General features: G+C 42.0%; 1 protein-coding gene across 6 annotated transcripts in view; it reads left to right on the top strand.

The window, feature by feature from the left end:
- The window catches only part of Brca1 (BRCA1 DNA repair associated), an 84,045-nt gene that overhangs the window by 34,922 nt on the left and 31,826 nt on the right, over window positions 1-17,297 (top strand). For 4 of the 6 annotated variants that reach the window (XM_070027785.1, XM_070027786.1, XM_070027784.1 and 1 more), the window contains exons 12-13: window positions 7,142-7,298; window positions 16,784-16,910. In XM_070027785.1, coding sequence (XP_069883886.1) covers window positions 7,142-7,298; window positions 16,784-16,910 — 284 coding nt within the window. The remainder of the gene's footprint in view (window positions 1-7,141; window positions 7,299-16,783; window positions 16,911-17,297) is intronic. The other 2 variants (XM_070027788.1, XM_070027787.1) reach the window with 1 other exon arrangement.

The raw sequence follows: 17,297 nt of genomic DNA, 5'->3' as shown, positions 1-17,297 counted from the left end.
ATTGTAAAACTTGTACAAAAATTGCTGAGTGCCGGTGGCTCATGCCTGTAATTCTAGCTACTCAGGAGGCTGAGATCTGAGGATACGGTTCAAAGCCAGCCCGGGCAGGAATGTCCATGAGACTCTTATCTCTAATTAAACACCAGAAGACTGGAAGTGGCGCTGTGGCTCAAGTGGTAGAGCACTGGCCTTGAGCTGAAGAGCTGAGGGACAGAGTCCAGGCCCACAGCTCAAGCCCCACAACCAACCAAAAAAAAAAAAAAGTACAAAATTTTCCCAAGTTCACATACTTAAAAATTATCATTTGGGGGGGGGGGGAGTCTGAAGTCATGGGGGCTGAACTCTGGGCCTGAGCGCTATTCCTCAGTTCTTTAGCTCAAGGCTAGCGCCCTACCACTTGAGCCATAGCACCACTTCTGGCTTATGTGGTGTTGAGGAATTGAACCCAGGGCCTCATGCATGTGAGGCAAGCACTTTACCACTGAGCCACCTTCCCAGCCCAAAATTATCATTTTTTTAACATGAGGTTTATTTGAAGGGGAGCAGGAATTTAAAATGTGAAACACTTTATAAATTGTATTTTATTATTACACAGGGGCCATGCTAATCTCTGTACTTTCCTAGTTTTAGCATATGTGCTACCAAAATGAGCCTATGAGCTACCAAAATTCAGTCTTGTTTCAGCTTCTTTTGTTTTTGTTTTTGTGGTACTAGGGCTTAAACTCAGCACCTGGATGCTGTCACTGACCTTTTTTGCTCAAGGCTAGGGTTCTGCCACCACTTGAGCCACAGCTCCACTTCTGGCCTTTTGGTAGTTAATTTGAGATAAGAGTCTCAGGAACTTTTCTGCTTGGGCTGGTGTTGAATAGTGATCCCCAGATCTCAGCCTCCAGAGTAGCTAGGATTACATGCGTGAGCCACTGGTGCCCAGCTTTAAAAAAAAAAAATCTTAACAAAGAAAGATTTAACCAATTATGACAAAATAACTCATGACTAGAATCCCAGTAACGTAAGTGGTGGATTGGGAAGATTGTGGTTGGAGGTCAGCCTAGACAACAAATTTAGACAGCCATTATCTTAATATCTGGTATCCCAGCTACATGGGAGGCCTAAGTAGGAGATTTCAGTCCATGCTGGTCCCAAGCAAAGAACTCTAGACTATCTGAAAAATAGCTTAAAAAGTTGAAGCATGACTCCAGTGGTAGGGTACACAAGGTGAGTCTTTGACTTCAAACTCCAGTACTATAAAAAAAGAAGAAGGAAAAGGGAGGAGAAGAAGGGAGGAAGAAGAGAAGGGAGAAGGAGGAGAAGGAGATTAAACAGTTTTGTGCTTCTTCAGCCCCTGTGATTTGAGTTTCTATTTTCTTTTAGCTTTGCCAACACTGGGTAGTATCTAGTTACAAAATCTTATAAATCTAGGTACTATTGCAAGAACTACAGGGAGGTTGTATCTTCTGTTGTCCATTCTCCATACAGAATAAAGACCTCTAGGCCCGAAGTTCATTGGAGTTAGAAAAAAAAAAAAAAACTTTGAGTTGACTGTCCATTCTGTTCCTGGTTTGTCACCTGTTTTCCACCTCTGCAGAAGTGCCATGGTGACTAAATTGGTGAAAAGGCTTTAGGAGATCTTTTCTCTTTCTACAATTCCTCTGCTCTTTTCTTTCTTTCTTTCTTTCTTTTTTTGGTTAGTCATGGGGCTTGAACTCTGGACTTAGGTGCTCTCTCTGCGCTCTTCAGCTCAAGGCAAGCGCTCTACCACTTGGACCACAGCGCCACTTCCGGTTTTCTAGTGGTTTATTGGAGGTAAGAGTCTCACAGACTTTCTTGCCCGGGTTGGCTTTGAACCGCTATCCTCAGATCTCAGCCTCCTGAGTAGCTAGGATTACAGTTCAGTCCTCAGATCTCAGCCTCCTGAGTAGCTAGGATTACAGGCGTGAGCCACCAGCACCCGGCTTCCTCCACTCTTTTGTAGATATGGACATGAGGCCTGTCAGTTGATTTTGTCCCTTGTGCTTTAAAGTTTTAAGTTCCAGTGGGTTTTTTTGTTGTTATTGTTTTTGTTTTTGCCAGTCCTGGAGCTTGAACTCTGGACCTAAGAACTGTCCCTGAGCTTCTTTTGCTCAAGGCTAGTACTCTACAACATGAGCCACTAGTTCTAGCTTTTCTGTGTATGTGGTACTGAGGAATCGAACCCAGGGCTTCATGCATACTAGGCTAGTACTTTACCACTAAGCCACATTCCCCACCCTCCAGTGTTTTGTTTTGTTAAATAATTTTATTAGTAGTAGTATTAATGTATTATACAAAGGGGCTATTGTTTTATGTTTTGTTTTTTTTTGGGGGGGTCCGGTCGTGGGGCCTGAACTCTGGGCCTGGGCGCTGTCCCTCAGCTCTTCAGCTCAAGGCTAGCGCACTACCACTTGAGCCATAGCATCACTTCCAGCTTTTTTTTTTCTGCTTATGTGGTGCTGAGGAATCGAACCCAGGGCCTCATGCACACAAGGCAAGCACTCTACCACTGAGCCACCTTCCCGAGGCTATCGTTTTATAAGTCAGACAATGAGCACATTTCTTGTTTTGGACAATGTTACTTCTTCCCCTACTTTGCCTCAGATTCCCCCTCCCATCCCTGCCCATGAGTTACATAGGTCATTTCCCACATTGGATATACTGAATAGCATGATTGCATGTGTTCACCCTTCCTCCCTCCAAGTTTTAAAATTCCATCTGCCTTCACCATATTGTATTATATTTGACATTCAATAAACTGCTTCTTTGTTTTTTTAATATCCCTGATCTTATTCCCAGAGATCCATGTCTGTTTGTTCAGGATTCATTTTGCAGAGTGTTTTATTAAGAATCACTGAAAACAAAATAACTTAAAATCAGAAGTAGCACACACAACAAAAATGATAGAAGTGGGATCTTTCCTCTTTGTTTACACAGAACTAAAAAGTATACAGAGGATAGAGAATGCCTAATTTGCTAGTGTTAATAACTTTTTAAACCAATGACTGCTTAATTATATTCATTCATTGATTTCTGCACTAATGAATACTGAGTAGGCATTGGAAAGACAAAAGTGACAAGAAGTCTGGTGTGGTTTTGCCAGCCTTCTAAAATCCCAGCACAGGATGCTGAAGCAGGAGGATCTGAGTTTAAGGCCAACCTGGGTTATATAGTGAGACATATACGTGCACACATACATACATTTCTCTAGATAAAGAAATTTAAATATATGTATTTAAAATGGTCAGGAGAAGATTCCTCTCATCAAGGAAGTTACACATCAGTTTGAATATGTACTAATGGGTTCACAGTATGATCCAAATAATCAGGAATTCTCTGTTCCTGATAGATAAGTTACATATAAAGACTTCCAAAGGATACTTTTGAGCTGGGTTTTTGGAGTTAACAAGAATTTTTCCAAATGGGAAAAGAGAAGCAAATAAGGTGAAAACTCAGAGGCATGGAATACCCTAGAAACAAAGTTTTTTTGTGTGTCACTGGAAAAGGGGGCAGGTAGGGAATGCTGAGGAGAAGATCAGGGTATGAAAGGCCTCTTTGCATGCTTAGGAATTTGGATTTTGTCTTGAGGGCAGTAGTAATAACAATTTTATAATGTTCAGAAAGCATTAACCTATGAAAAAACATGGTTTTCAGGAAACGTGCATCAGTGCGGCTGTGTTAGCAGTACACATCAGAGTAGCACTATGGCGATAAAAAAGTAGAGCTCAAAGAGACATTTCACAACTAGAATTAAGACTTGCTTGCTTTTGTTCTCCCTAATGTATTCAGACAATTGCCTATAAGAGAATTTATCTACGCTATGAAGTATTTCCAATGGGATAACCTAAAGGAAAAGTTATCTAACTCTAATTCTCTCACTACTCTTTTTTTTTTTTATTTTCTGGTCTATTTAATGGCCACATAGAGGTTAGATAGAATAATGGTAGCAGAATGAATTTAGCTGCTAAAGCATTGGCCAGATGTCTGTGGGTGATTTCATTCCTGTCTTAGTGAGGCTGGGCCTTGGCTTCAGTTTGATCAGTGATGTAAGTACTCACGCGTACCACGTGGTGGCAATGGCGTTGCTGCAGACATTGGCAGCAGAGCAGTCTCCGTGTAGCAGTAAAAACCTTTGTGAAACTGGAAATATATTTTCTGGTGATTAAAAAAAAGAACCTCCTGAAAACTATAAAGCTAGTGGAGCAGGAATAAGAGAATGGCTTGTTTTTTAGTAGAGGGCAAAGTCATATTCAAAGACCAGAAGAAGAAAAACAGAGGACAAAACAGTCTGTTTCCTTTCTTTCTCCCAGCCCCAGCTTGCAGAGAAACATCAATATTCCTTCTAAAAGTGGCAAAAAAAAAAAAAAGGATATTTTGAAAAACGTACTGTGTACCTAAATTCTTTGCTTACCAAATACGTTGGTCTTACCATATTGCTTCTTGAAATGGAGTGATAAACTACAGGAGTCCTATAAGCAAAAAGAACCCATTATCTTGAAATTGGAAACAGTAACTGTCTCCAGGCTTTCTCTTTTCTTTTTTTCTTCTGCATGTATGCGTGCACGTGCGTGTATGCGTGCACGTGCGTGCACATGCACACATACATGCATGCAAGTTGTAAGTATTGAACTGAGAGCCTGGGTAATGTCCTTGAGCTCTTTGGCTAAAGGCTAGCACTCTATTGCCAGTTGAGCCACACTTAGCTTCTTGGTTAATTGGAGATGAAGGTCTCATGGACTTTTCTTACCAGGGCTGGCTTCAAGCCTCAATCCTCAGATTTCAGCCTTCAAAGTGGGTAGGATTATAGGTGTAAACCACTGGTGCCTGGCTATAGGTTTTGTTTTGTTGGGTTCTTTTGTTTAGAAATTTTTAACATTTCATTGGTTTAAAAATAACATTGGTGGCTCATGCCTGTAATCCTACTCAGGAGGCTGAGACTCAAGGATCATGGTTTGAAACCAGCCTGGGCAGGAAAGTCCCAGAAATTCTTATCTCCGTTAACCATCAAAAAGCTGGAAGTCACTGGGCACCAGTGGCTTACGCCAGCAATCTTTTTTATTATTTGTTTGTAATTGTGAAAATACCATACAGAGGGGTTACAATTACATGGGCTATTCAGGAGGCTGAAATTTGGAAATCACAGTTCAGAGCCAGCTTGGGCAGTAAAGTCCATGAATTTCTTATCTCCAATTAATCACTAAAACTCTGAGAATGAAGCTGTGAGCAAAAGAGGTTCAAGGACAGTGCTCAGGCCCTGAGTTCAAGTGCCAGGAATGGCACAAAAAAATAAGATATGAATAGAGCTGTGGCTCAAGTGGTAGAGCTGCAGCCTTGAACAAAATAGTTACAGGACAATGAGCACCCAGTCCCATGCCCCAGTACTGGCACCCACACACACTTTTTTTTTTTTTTAGCTGAGCACAGTGGCATTCATATTTACTTTCTGCTGCTCAGGAGGCTGAGGTGGGAGTATTACTTAAGCCAGAGAGGTGAAACTCCATCTCAAAAATGAATAATCAGCCAGGTGCCAGTGGCTCTTGCCTATAATCCTAACTACTCAAGAGGCTGAGATCTAAAGATCACAGTTTGAAGCCACCTCCGGCAGGAAACTTTGTAAAATTCATATCTCCAGCTAGCTACCAAAGAGCCAGAAATGGAGCTGTAGCTCAAGTGGTACATTACCAGCTTTGATCCAAAATCTCAGGGACAGTGCCTAGGCCATGACTTCAAGCCATAGGACTAACTAATTGAATAATCATGTATTTTCAGTGGATTAAACTAAAGGTCTTGTGAGTCCTACAATATCAAATCTTTGACACTAGACTGAGTAAACAGATGGTAATTGTGTTTGTTCATTCTGTTGTGTTTTGTTTTGCTAGTACTAGAGCTTGAAGAAAGGCCCTCAACTTCTTTTTCTTTTTCTTTTTTTTTTTTTTTTTTGTCTGTTATAGGGCTCAAACTCTGTGCCTAGGTGCTGTCCCTATGCTCTTCAGTTCAAGGCAAGCGCTTGAGCCACAGCGCCACTTCTGGTTTTCTGTTGGTTAGTTGGAGATAAGAGTCTCATGGAAGCCAGGTGCCTGTGGCTCATGCCTGTAATCCTAGATACTCAGGAGGCTGAGATCTGAGGATCACAGTTCAAAGCCAACCCAAGCAAGAAAGTCCGTGAGACTCTTTTTTTGGGGGAGTCCGGTAGTGGGCCTGAACTCTGGGCCTGGGCGCTGTCCCTTAGCTCTTCAGCTCAAGGCTAGCGCTCTACCACTTGAGCCACAGCGCCACTTCCGGCTTTTTTTTTTCTTTTTGCTTATGTGGTGATGAGGAATCAAACCCAGGGCCTCATGCATGCAAAGCAAGCATTCTACCACTGAGCCACCTTCCTAGCCCCGTCCATGAGACTGTTATCTCCAATTAACCACCAGAAAACTGGAAGTGGTGCTGTGGCTCAAGTGGTAGAGCACTAGCCTTGAGCTGAAGAGCTCAGGGATAGCGCGCAGTACCAGAGTTCAAGACCCGCAACCGACAAAAAAAAGGTCTCATGTACTTTTCCTGCCCTGGGCTGGCTTTGAACCAAGATTTTCAGATCTCAGCCTCCTCAATAGCTAGGATCACAGGCATGAGCCACTGGCGCCTGGCTTTCAACTTCTTACTTAACTTTTTTGCTCAAGGCTGGTGCTCTTCCACTTGCACTACACCTTCACTTTCAGCTTTTGTTGGTCAATTAGAGATAAGAGTCTCACAGACTTTTCTTCCCTGGCTAGCTTCAAACCACAAACCTCAAATCTCAGTCTCCGGAGTGGGATTACAGGTGTCTGCCACCAATGCCTAGCAAGTACTTTATCTTGTTTTTCTTCCCCATCTTTATAAGAAAATAACCAACTACAAAAGAATATCACAATAAAGCAAGTCTATTTGGGAGAATAGAGTATTCCCTTCTTCCACAACATCATTTTGAAATAATTTACAGCTGTTAATTGTATGAATATGGTTGGATTAAAGGAAATTCAACCAGAACTCATAATTCCATACTAGATGATTTTATTTCCCATGTTAAAATTAATTGGTATGACCTATTTTCACTATATGGCAAGTTTCTCAAAGCATATAACTTCCTTGGTGTTCTTTCTTGTTTTTGCAGCAGAAGCATATTATGAAAGATAACCTGAAAAAGATCCAGCAGGAAATGGCCCATCTAGAAGCTGTGCTACAGCAGCACAAGAGCCAGCAACTTCCTGCCAGCTCCACTTCCCTCCTAGCTAACTATTGTGGACCAGAACAAAACATATCAGGAAAAGGTTTGTAATATTGGCCAGATGCCAACATCTTAAAAACAATTCTTGGGCACTAGAGGCTCACACCTATAATCCTAGCTACTCAGGAGACTGAGAGCTGAGGATCGCAGTTCAAAGCCAGCCCAGGCAGGGAAGTCTGGGATACTCTTATCTCCAGTAAAGTACTCAGAAAAAGCCAGAAGTGTCAACATGGCTCAAGTGGTAGATAGAGTCTTGAGCACAGGGAAGCTCAGGGACAGAACCCAGGACCTGAGTTCAAAGCCCAAGACCACAAAACAAAACACAATTCTTCTCTCCTTAATTGTTTACTTCTGAAGAACAAGGACCTAGTTCTGACTCGAAGTACTGAGATTTGAACTCTAGCCCCCACTTGCTAGGTGGTAACTATTCCTCTAACCTTGTTGTACACTAGTTTTGGGATAGGGTCCTGCTTGCTGCCAGGGCATGCTCCTGACCCAAGATTTGTATACTTTTAGATTTCCCAGGCATTTCTAGGAAGTCTACCTTCTCTCTGGAGACAGCCTCCACGACCATCCTGCCTGTCTAGCCTAACACTAAAATTCTCCCATTGTCAGCTTCTCACCCATCTTTGAGTGGCAGGAGCAGGTCATTGCACCTAGCCATAGGTTGAAAAGGAGTCTCATAGTACCTTTCTGCCGGCTAGCATCTGAACTCTGAACTTCCCATTCTTAGCCTCCCAAGTAGATAGGATTACAAGCATGAGCAACTGGCCTCCAACATTTTCTGATCTTTGCTCAGTACATATTTACTGAGTCACACCATGGATAACTTGAGAGACTTAGTCTTAGTGCCTGGTTATAACTCATGTACCATTCACAGGACCTCAAGACCTTCCTGTCATTGCCAAAGCACCTATAAGGCAGAGATGCTGTGTGGAGCTCATAGGAGAGACAGACAACATAAGACACTGGGTGTAATAGGGATATTAATAGTAGACATAGAATCTAGTAGATTCACAAAGCCATTAGAAAATTAAACAGTAGGACATACATATTCCTTATAGCACTAGTGGTCTACCACAAAGATGAAATTGACCTACTTTTGGATTTATAGAAAGATATCTTCTACTTCAACAACTGCACTTTGAGTTTTCAGTTAGAGAAATAGCATACCAGGTAGGGGACCTCCCAGGGGGAGCTGGGTGCTTAGAAACAGGCAAAGTGCTCCTCACAACCCTTTCAGTGATCCCTACCTGACTATCTTAGGGTTAAAGTTCCTTCTTCAGCACTTCCACTGTCCACTAGGAGCTCCAAGTCCTACCTTTGAGTCTTTGTAGGAACTTTGGTCTGTTTATTATCTAGAACTGTGGTCTTGGTCCCCACAGGTGCCTTGAAATATTTTTATGTGTAGAAAAACAGTAACTCATGCATGAAAAGCTAAGGACTCTGTTGCTATGGCAGTATGTCAAAATGTATTTGTTTAAATGATTTCTTTGTAACTGCATCTTCATTTAGTTCATCTGGAGGCTAATGAAGATGCCTGTCCACAGTACAGCTCTCTTTGGGGTGCTTTTAGAGTCTTAATTCCTAAAACAGACTGGACTTTCAGTGCTAACACACAGATATAAAATGTACTGTTTGGCTCTGAATAGCTGTCTAAATCTAGCTCATCTTTGGTATACATTGTGTGTTGATTTTTTTCCCTAAAGATTTATAGATTAAAGTGTTTCTTTGTAAAACAAACAAATGTTGCTTTGTAGCTTCATTTCTGAAATATTTTGAACATCAATTTAATACCAACTCATATTTTGAGCTTTTTTTTTTTCCTTACCTTAATGTGAGTCTTAATTGACATGCCAGTGAATTTCTTAATTCTAAGAAAAAGGTATTATTTACCTCCTGCTATCCCCATGACTTTCTTTCTTTCCTGGTACTAAGGCTTGAACTGAGCCTCACACTTAATTTTTGCTTTTTGCTCAAGGCTAGCACTCTACCACTTTGAGCCACAGCTCCACTTCTGTTTTTTTAGTGGTTGATTGGAGAGAAGAGTCTTAGGAACTTTCTTGCCCAGGCTGCTTTGAATCGCAATTCTCAGAGCTCAACCTCCTGAGTAGCTAGGATTACAGGCATGAGCCACCAGTACTAGGCCTTTTTGGGTTTTTTTGATCATTGTGTGCTCTACCATTTGAGCCACATCTCTACTTCTACCTTTTTATGGGAATAAGAGTCTCACAGACTTTTCTGCCTGCACTGGCTTCAAATCTTAATCCTCAGACTCAGCCTCCTGATTAAAGGTATGAGCCACAGCACCTGGTTTACAGATGACATATTTTTTTTAGTAGACTTCTCATTTTGGAATAATTTTAGGTTTACAGAAAAAGTGCAGTGATAGTACAGGATGTTCCCACACACTCCCATGCCCAGTTTGTTTCACCCTGATATTTTAGATTATCATGATACTTTTATCAAGGTAAGAAATCAACATTAGGCTGGGTGTCTGTGGCTCATGCCTATAATCCTAGCTGTTCAGGAGGCTGAGATCTGAGGTAGGCCTCAGACCTTTATCCTCTGTTTATGGCCTCCCACATAGCTAGAACTATAGATGTGTACCATCGTGTCTGAGTTATTGATTGTTATGAAAACGACTCACTAAAATTTCCACCACATTGTCCTCAAAACATAATCTCCATTTCCTGAATAGCTGAGATTATAGGATTGAACCACTATGCCTAGCTGAATCTTGCATTTTTTTAAATTAATTTTATTTTATTTTTTATTTTATTTTTTGTCAGTTGTGGGGTTTGAACTCTGGGCCTGGGTGCTGTCCCTGAGCTCTTCAGCTCAAGGCTAGTGCTCTATACCACTTGAGCCACAGAACCACTTCCAGTTTTTCTGGTGGTTTATTAGAGATAAGAGTCTCATGGACTTTCCTGCCCAGGCTGGCTTTGAACCTCAATCCTCAGATCTCAGCCTCTAAGTAGCTAGGTTTACAGGTATGAGCTACCACCAGCACCTGGCTTAATTTATTTTTTAAATTTTTATTTATTTGTTTGTTTTGGAGGTACTGGAGTTTGAACTTAGGGCTTTATAATTACACTTTGCTTTCAGCCTGGATCTAGTATTCCTAAAGGTAATAAAAATCCCCTAATTAAAGTCTTTATATTAGTGTCCTGCTCTTCAGCATAGATCTTCCTACTGTTTGTCTAAGGATCATTCCTAAGCCTACAAAATATTTGGGTGCAAATGTGTATATTTACTCATTGTAGATTATGTATGTTTTTATAGATTAAGCTATTTCATATCAGGTACTACTATGTTTGTCATTCAAAAAGCAAATACTAGCTTTTGTGAGATCATGGCCCATTACAGTGCAAGTGATTTTTCTGACATGTTTGAGCTTTTCTATCCTGCAGATATGTTTGTTCTTGTAAGCACTTGCTAAAAATCTCCAGTCCATTTCATTATGGGTTCTATATTTTGTAATTTGTCATTTCTTAGTATTTCTTCGCTTCTAACTCAATGTCTTTTCCTTGATTCTTCCCAATACCTTCCACGATGCTTAGCACAAATTAGGTAGTCAATACATTTATTGAATGCTTGATCTGATGCTTATTCCATATCCTTGAAGAATATAACTTGTTGACATATCTAGAAGACAGAATGACCTGCAGGAGACGTTAGTATTGTTTTGGAGCTAAGCTCTATATCCCTGTGTTATATTCTGCTAACCCAGCCTACAGGTAAATCATCATATCTGAAGGCCTGGATTGGGCTTGCTGTTCAGAAAATGAACAGGAGAATGAAAAGGAGAGAAAAAGAAATTTGGATGTGTTCTGTTAAGACTTTTGTGTGTGTGTGTCTGAAGTTGGAATTCGGTGTCTTGGGCTAGCTAGGCAAGCAATCTACTTCTGACTCAAACTACTAGTCTAAGCAGTCTTGCCACATATCCTAGGCTGGCCATGAACCTTCATTCCTCCTGCCTCAGTTCCTCATCCCAGTGCTAGGGCTATAAACATATACCAGTATACCCCAGTTGAGCAGAAAAGCCTTGATATTTTGTTTTTTATTTTATTTTTTGTTGGTTATAGGGACTGAACTCGGCCTGGGCACTGTCCCTAAACTCTTGCTCAAGGCTAGTGATCTACCACTTGAACCAAATCTGTTTTTCTGGTGATTAATTGGAGATGATAGTCTCACAGACTCTCCTGCTCAGGCTAGGTTTGAACTGAGATCCTCTCAGATCTCAGCCTCCTGAGTAGCTAGTATAGGCATGAGCCAGTAGCATCCAGCTGATTTTTTTTTTTTTTTTTTGAGTTCTGATGTATTAGTAACTCAATTCAGGTTAGCTCATTATTCATGCTTGGAGCCTGTAGTAATAAGGAATTTATTTGACAAATGTTCTTGTGATAGAATAACGTGTGTGTGTGTGTGTGTGTGTGTGTGTGTGTGTGTGTGTGTGTGTGTGTGTTGCTGAGGCTTGAACCTGTGATAGAATAACGTGTGTGTGTGTGTGTGTGTGTGTGTGTGTGTGTGTGTGTGTGTGTGTGTGTGTGTGTGTGTGTGTGTGTGTGTGTGTGTGTGTGTGTGTGTGTGTGTGTGTGTGTGTGTGTGTGTTGCTGAGGCTTGAACCTGGATCCTCAAACAGGCTACAACTAGCTCAGCTGTATCATAAGCTAAACTCCCTCCCCTACTATTTTGTGTGTGTATGTGTGAGTGTGCATGTACACATGCATGCGCTGTTCTGGGGCTTGATCTCTGGGTTTGGGCACTGTTCCTAAGATTTTTGTGCTCAAGACTAGTGCTCTACCAGTGAGTCAAGGCTCTGCTTCCCACTTTTTGGAAGTTTATTGGAGATAAGCGCTCAGGTCCTCTTGGGCTGGCTTCAAGCTCAATCCTTGGTTCTCAGCCCCCTGAGTAGCTAGGGTTACAGCCACTGGTGCCACTATTTTTTTTTGTTGTTTGTTTGGCTAGTCCTGGGGCTTGAACTCAAGGCCTGGGCACTTTCTCTGAGCTTCTTTTGCTCAAGATTAGCACACTACCACTTGAGCCACAGCGCCACTTCCAGCTTTTTTTCTGTTTATGTGGTTCTGAGGAATCAAACCCAGGGCTTCATGCATGCTAGGCAAGCACTCTACCACTAAGCCACATTCCTGGTATTACTTTTGAAAACAAGCTTTGAGCTGGGCACCGGTGGCTCATGCCTGTAATCCTAGCTACTCAGGAAACTGAGATCCAAGGCAAATCGCCATTCAAAGCCAGCTTGGGCAAGAAAGTCTGTGACTCTTGTCTCCAGCTAACCACCAGAAAACCAGAAGTGGCACTGTGGCTCAAATAGTAGAGTGCTTGCCTTGAGCTGAAGAGCTCAGGGACAGCGCACAGGCCCAGAGTTTAAGCATCATGACTGACAAAAACAACAACAACAAAAAAAAGCTGTGCTGTGGTTAATGCTGCTTGCTATGATTCTTCGGAAACTGCATGTTACACCTTATCCATTGTCACTCTGTATTTGGAAGTGAAAATGATAACTCCATTCATGGCTAAGCTGCTTTCTCTAAGCACTGGTAGCTTCAGGCATAGCTCTGTGTTCCTGGAAACTTACAAGTCTGAGAAAGATGAGCACAAAAAGAACTATAAATAATGCATTTGAAAATTAACTCAGGAAATCAATGGTTATTTTCCCCCAGGTCCTCCCTGTCTTTAAAAAAAAAATCTCTTTAATTAGAACCTTTTGTTTAAATTTTCTGCCTCGATTTATGGATTTTTTATTTATTTATTTTTTTTTTTGCCAGTCATGGTGCCTGAACTCTGGGCCTGGGCACTGTCCCTCAGCTCTTCAGCTCAAGGCTAGTGCTCTACCACTTGAGCTACAGCACCACTTCCAGTTTTTTCTGCTTATGTGGTGCTGAGGAATCGAACCCAGGGCCTCATGCATGCAAGGCAAGCACTCTACCACTGAGCCACCTTCCCAGCCCTGGATTTTAACTTTTCTAATAAAAGTTTGAATTTCATGGGGCTGAGAAGGTGACTCAGTGGTACAGCGCTTACCCCTTGCATGCATGAGGCCCTGGGTTGGATTCCTCAGCACCACATAAGCAGAAAAAAAATAAAAAATAAAAAAATAAAAGTTTGAATTACATTCATCATTAACTTTTTAATGGAGAACACATTCATAGTTTTTAACTATTTGTTTTTGCTATTTAAATATTTCTGCCTTCAGGCCACTTTGTAGAAAGCAGTGACACAATCATACATTTGGAAGAATTAATGAATCAAAAGGATGTTCTAGGGGCTGGGAAGGTGGCCCAATGGTAGAGTACTTGCCTTGCATGCATGAGGCCATGGGTTCAATTCCTCAGTACCTCATAAGCAGAAAAAAAGCCAGGAGTGGTGCTGTGGCTCAAGTGGTAGAGCACTAGCCTTCAGCTGAAGAGCTGAGGGACAGTACCCAGGTCCCAGAATTTAGGCCCCACAACCAGAAAAAAGAAAAAAAAAAGGATGTTCTATTCTCAGGATGTTATCTGAGGATCATGGTTCAAAGCCAGACTAGACAGGAAAGTCCATGAGAATCTTATCTCTATTTAATGACCAGAAAACTGGAAGTGGTGGTATGGCTGAAAGTAGTAGAGCTCTAGTCTTGAGTAAAAGAGCTTAGGGACAGTGCCCAAGTCTCAAGTTCAAGCCCCATGACTGATCAGGGGGGAAAAAAAAGGGGGGGGGAACGGGCCCTGGGAATGTGGGTTAGTGGTAGAGTGCTTGACAAGCATACATGAAGCCCTGGGTTTAATTCCTCAGTACCACATAAGCTGGAAAGGCACTGTGGTCAGTAAAAGGTCAGGGACAGTGCCTAGGTCCTGAGTTCAAGCCCTAAGACTGAAAAAACAAAACATTCTAACATGCCAGAACTTTGCCTTGAGTTCCTTGTACTTTTTGAACATTAATTCTTTGAAAGGTGTTTCTTTTTTTTTTTTGGTGGGGGGGGTCCAGTTGTGGGGCCTGAACTCTGGGCCTGGGTGCTGTCCCTCAGCTCTTTAGTCAAGGCTAGCGCTCTACCACTTGAGCCACAGCGCCACTTCCAGCTTTTTTTCTTTTTGCTTATATGGTGCTAAGGAATTGAACCCAGGGCCTCATGCATGCAAGGCAAGCGCTCTACCACTGAGCCACCTTCCCAGCCCTGAACATTAATTCTTTGTATGTAACATTAGTTCCTTGTGTTTGTTTTTGTGTGTATCTGTAGATATGTGAGGGTTTGTTTATTTGGGGGTGCTATTAATTGAGACAAGTAAAATGGCACCTGTGTTTGTATTTTCTTCCTCAAGACTCTCCTGCTTTTCCACATATGTAAAAATTTATTTTTTTATTTTATTTATTTTTTGGGGGGGGTCCGGTCGTGGGGCCTGAACTCTGGGCCTGGGCGCTGTCCCTCAGCTGTTCAGCTCAAGGCTAGTGCTCTACCACTTGAGCCACAGCGACACTTGCGGCTTTTTTTTCTTTTTGTTCATGTGGTGCTGAGGAATTGAACCCAGGGCCTCATGCATGCAAGGCAAGCACTCTACCACTGAGCCACCTTCCCAGCCCCGATATGTAAAAATTTAGACTTCCATCTCACAGTCTAGAAGCAGCAGGGATGGGAGAAGGGAAGTGCTTTGTGCTTGCCAGGACTTTGCCTATTCCCTGAGGTCATTGGGCAGCTGAGATAAAAATGCATTACATATTTTTGTTTTATCATTCCAAGCTAAAATGTAGAAATAGATATTTTTTTACTCTGTCTCACTCTATTGACCTAAAGCAAACCTTTTATTGTTACTATTTTCTTTTTTTTCTTTTTCTTTGTTTTTTGGGTCCGGTCGTGGGGCTTGAACTCTGGGCCTGGGCACTGTCCCTCAGCTCTTCAGCTTAAGGCTAGCGCTCTACCACTTGAGCCACAGCGCCACTTCCGGCTTTTTTCTTATGTGGTGCTAAGGAATCGAACCCAGGGCCTCGAGCATGCAAGGCAAGTGCTCTACCACTGAGCCACCTTCCCAGCCCCTATTGTTACTATTTTCTAGTCAGTTCTGTCTGCTAGCATTTATGTCACTTGTATATGTGAAATTCTGTCTGATTAATTTAAGAACCAATTTGCGCCAGGAACTAATTATTCACACTTATAATCTTAGCTACTCAAGAGGCTGAGATCAGAGAATTGCTGTTCAAAGCTAACTAGGCTAGACAAATCTGAGAGACTGTTACCTGTAACCATCAAAAAGCTAAAATTAGCAGGGCACTGGTGGCTCATGCCTGTAATCTTAGCCTACTCAGGAGGCTAAGATCTGAGGATCATGGTACAAAGCTAGCATGGGCAGAAAACTCTGAGATTCTTGTCTCCATTTAACCACCAGAAAACCAGAAGTAGCACTGTGGCTGAAAGTGGTAGAGTGCTAGCCTTGATCAAAAAGAGCACAGGGACAGCACCCAGACTTCAGAGTTCAAGCCGTGACTGACAACAACAACAACAAGAAAGAAAGAAAGAAAGAAAGAAAGAAAGAAAGAAAGAAAGAAAGAAAGAAAGAAAGAAAGAAAGAAAGAAAGGAAGGAAGGAAGGAAGGAAGGAAGGAAGGAAGGAAGGAAGGAAGAAGGAAAGGAAGGAAGGAAGGAAGGAAGGAAAAAGAAAGAATGAAAGAAAGAAAGAAAACCAAAGAAAATGCTAGAAGTGGAAATGTGGCTCAAGTGGTAGAATACTAACCTTGAGTGAAAAAGGCAAGCACGAATGTGAGACCCTGGGCTGGGAAGGTGGCTCAGTGGTAGAATGCTTGCCTTGCATGCATGAGGCCCTGGGTTCAATTCCTCAGCACCACATAAGCAGAAAAAGCCAGAAGTGGTACTGTGGCTCAAGTGGTAGATTGCTCGCCTTGAGCTGAAGAGCTCAGGGGCAGTGCCCAGGCCCAGAGTTCAAGCCCAGGACTGGCAAAAAAAAAAAATGTGAGACCCTGAGTTTATGCTGTAGTACCAGCACCTGCACACAAAAAATGAACCAATCTGCCGGGTGCTGGTGGCTCACGCCTATAATCCTAGCTATTCAGGAGGCTGAGATCTGAGGATCATGGTTCAAAGCCAGCCCGGGCAGGAAAGACTGTGAGACTCCTATTTCCAATAAACCACTAGAAAACCGGAAGTGGCACTGTAGCTCAAGTGGTAGAGCACTCGCCTTGAGCTGAAGAGCTGAGGGACAGCGCCCACGCCCAGAGTTCAAGCCCCACAACTGACAAAAAAAAAAAAAAGGAACCAATCTGATTGTCACAGATTGCTGCTTCTAAAATCAATAACTTGAGTGCGCTGTTGGATTCATATAAATCCCTGTACTCTAAGGCTGAAGCAAGAGGATCAAAAGTTCAAGGCCAATGTATGCTAGACAGCATGTTCCAGAACAGGCTGAGCATGTGAGACCTTGTCTCAATAAACAAGCAAAGACAAAAATCAGTATCCTCACCTGAATTATCACCCTTAGGACAAAGAAGTAAAGTGGATTTCTTTGTTTTCTCATTCCCTTTAAAGCAGTTTTAACTCCAGAGAAAAATAATGGACATCCTGTAAGCCAAACTCGAAAAGCCTTTTCTGCTGATGAGTTCCAAGTATCTCCAGATAGTTCCACCAGTAAAAATAAAGAACTAGGAGTGGAAAGGTAAGAATATCAAGTTGATGGTAATATCTCCTAACATTAAACTCCAGCTAAATTCCCTCCCCATCTATTCCTAGAACACTTCCTTTATTTAATTGGGTATAGGCTTTCTGGACCTGTATGTGGGATAAGCTACTACATGAGAAATGTGCAATTAGATCTGTCTTTTCTGAAGCTCACAAGAAAATAAAAGAGAACTACAACTGAAGCAAGCCTGGAGGCTAATGGACTTTCCCCAGTCAACCCTTGCCCTAATGGGAATGTTTGCCTCTAGAAAAGGATTATCTGATTTATTCCAGAAAAATACTCAGAACATCCTCCAAGAACTTTGTAACAATATATTTTCTTTTATTTTCTTACTTCTATTTTTGTTCTGCACTCAGGGCCTGG

Source organism: Dipodomys merriami, unplaced genomic scaffold (genome assembly GCF_024711535.1).
Source record: "Dipodomys merriami isolate MVZ:Mamm:240054 unplaced genomic scaffold, mDipMer1.0.p SCAF_19, whole genome shotgun sequence".
NCBI lineage: Eukaryota > Metazoa > Chordata > Mammalia > Rodentia > Heteromyidae > Dipodomys > Dipodomys merriami.
The sequence above is the reverse complement of the archived record's forward strand: the minus strand, read 5'-3'. Positions and strand labels throughout refer to the sequence as shown.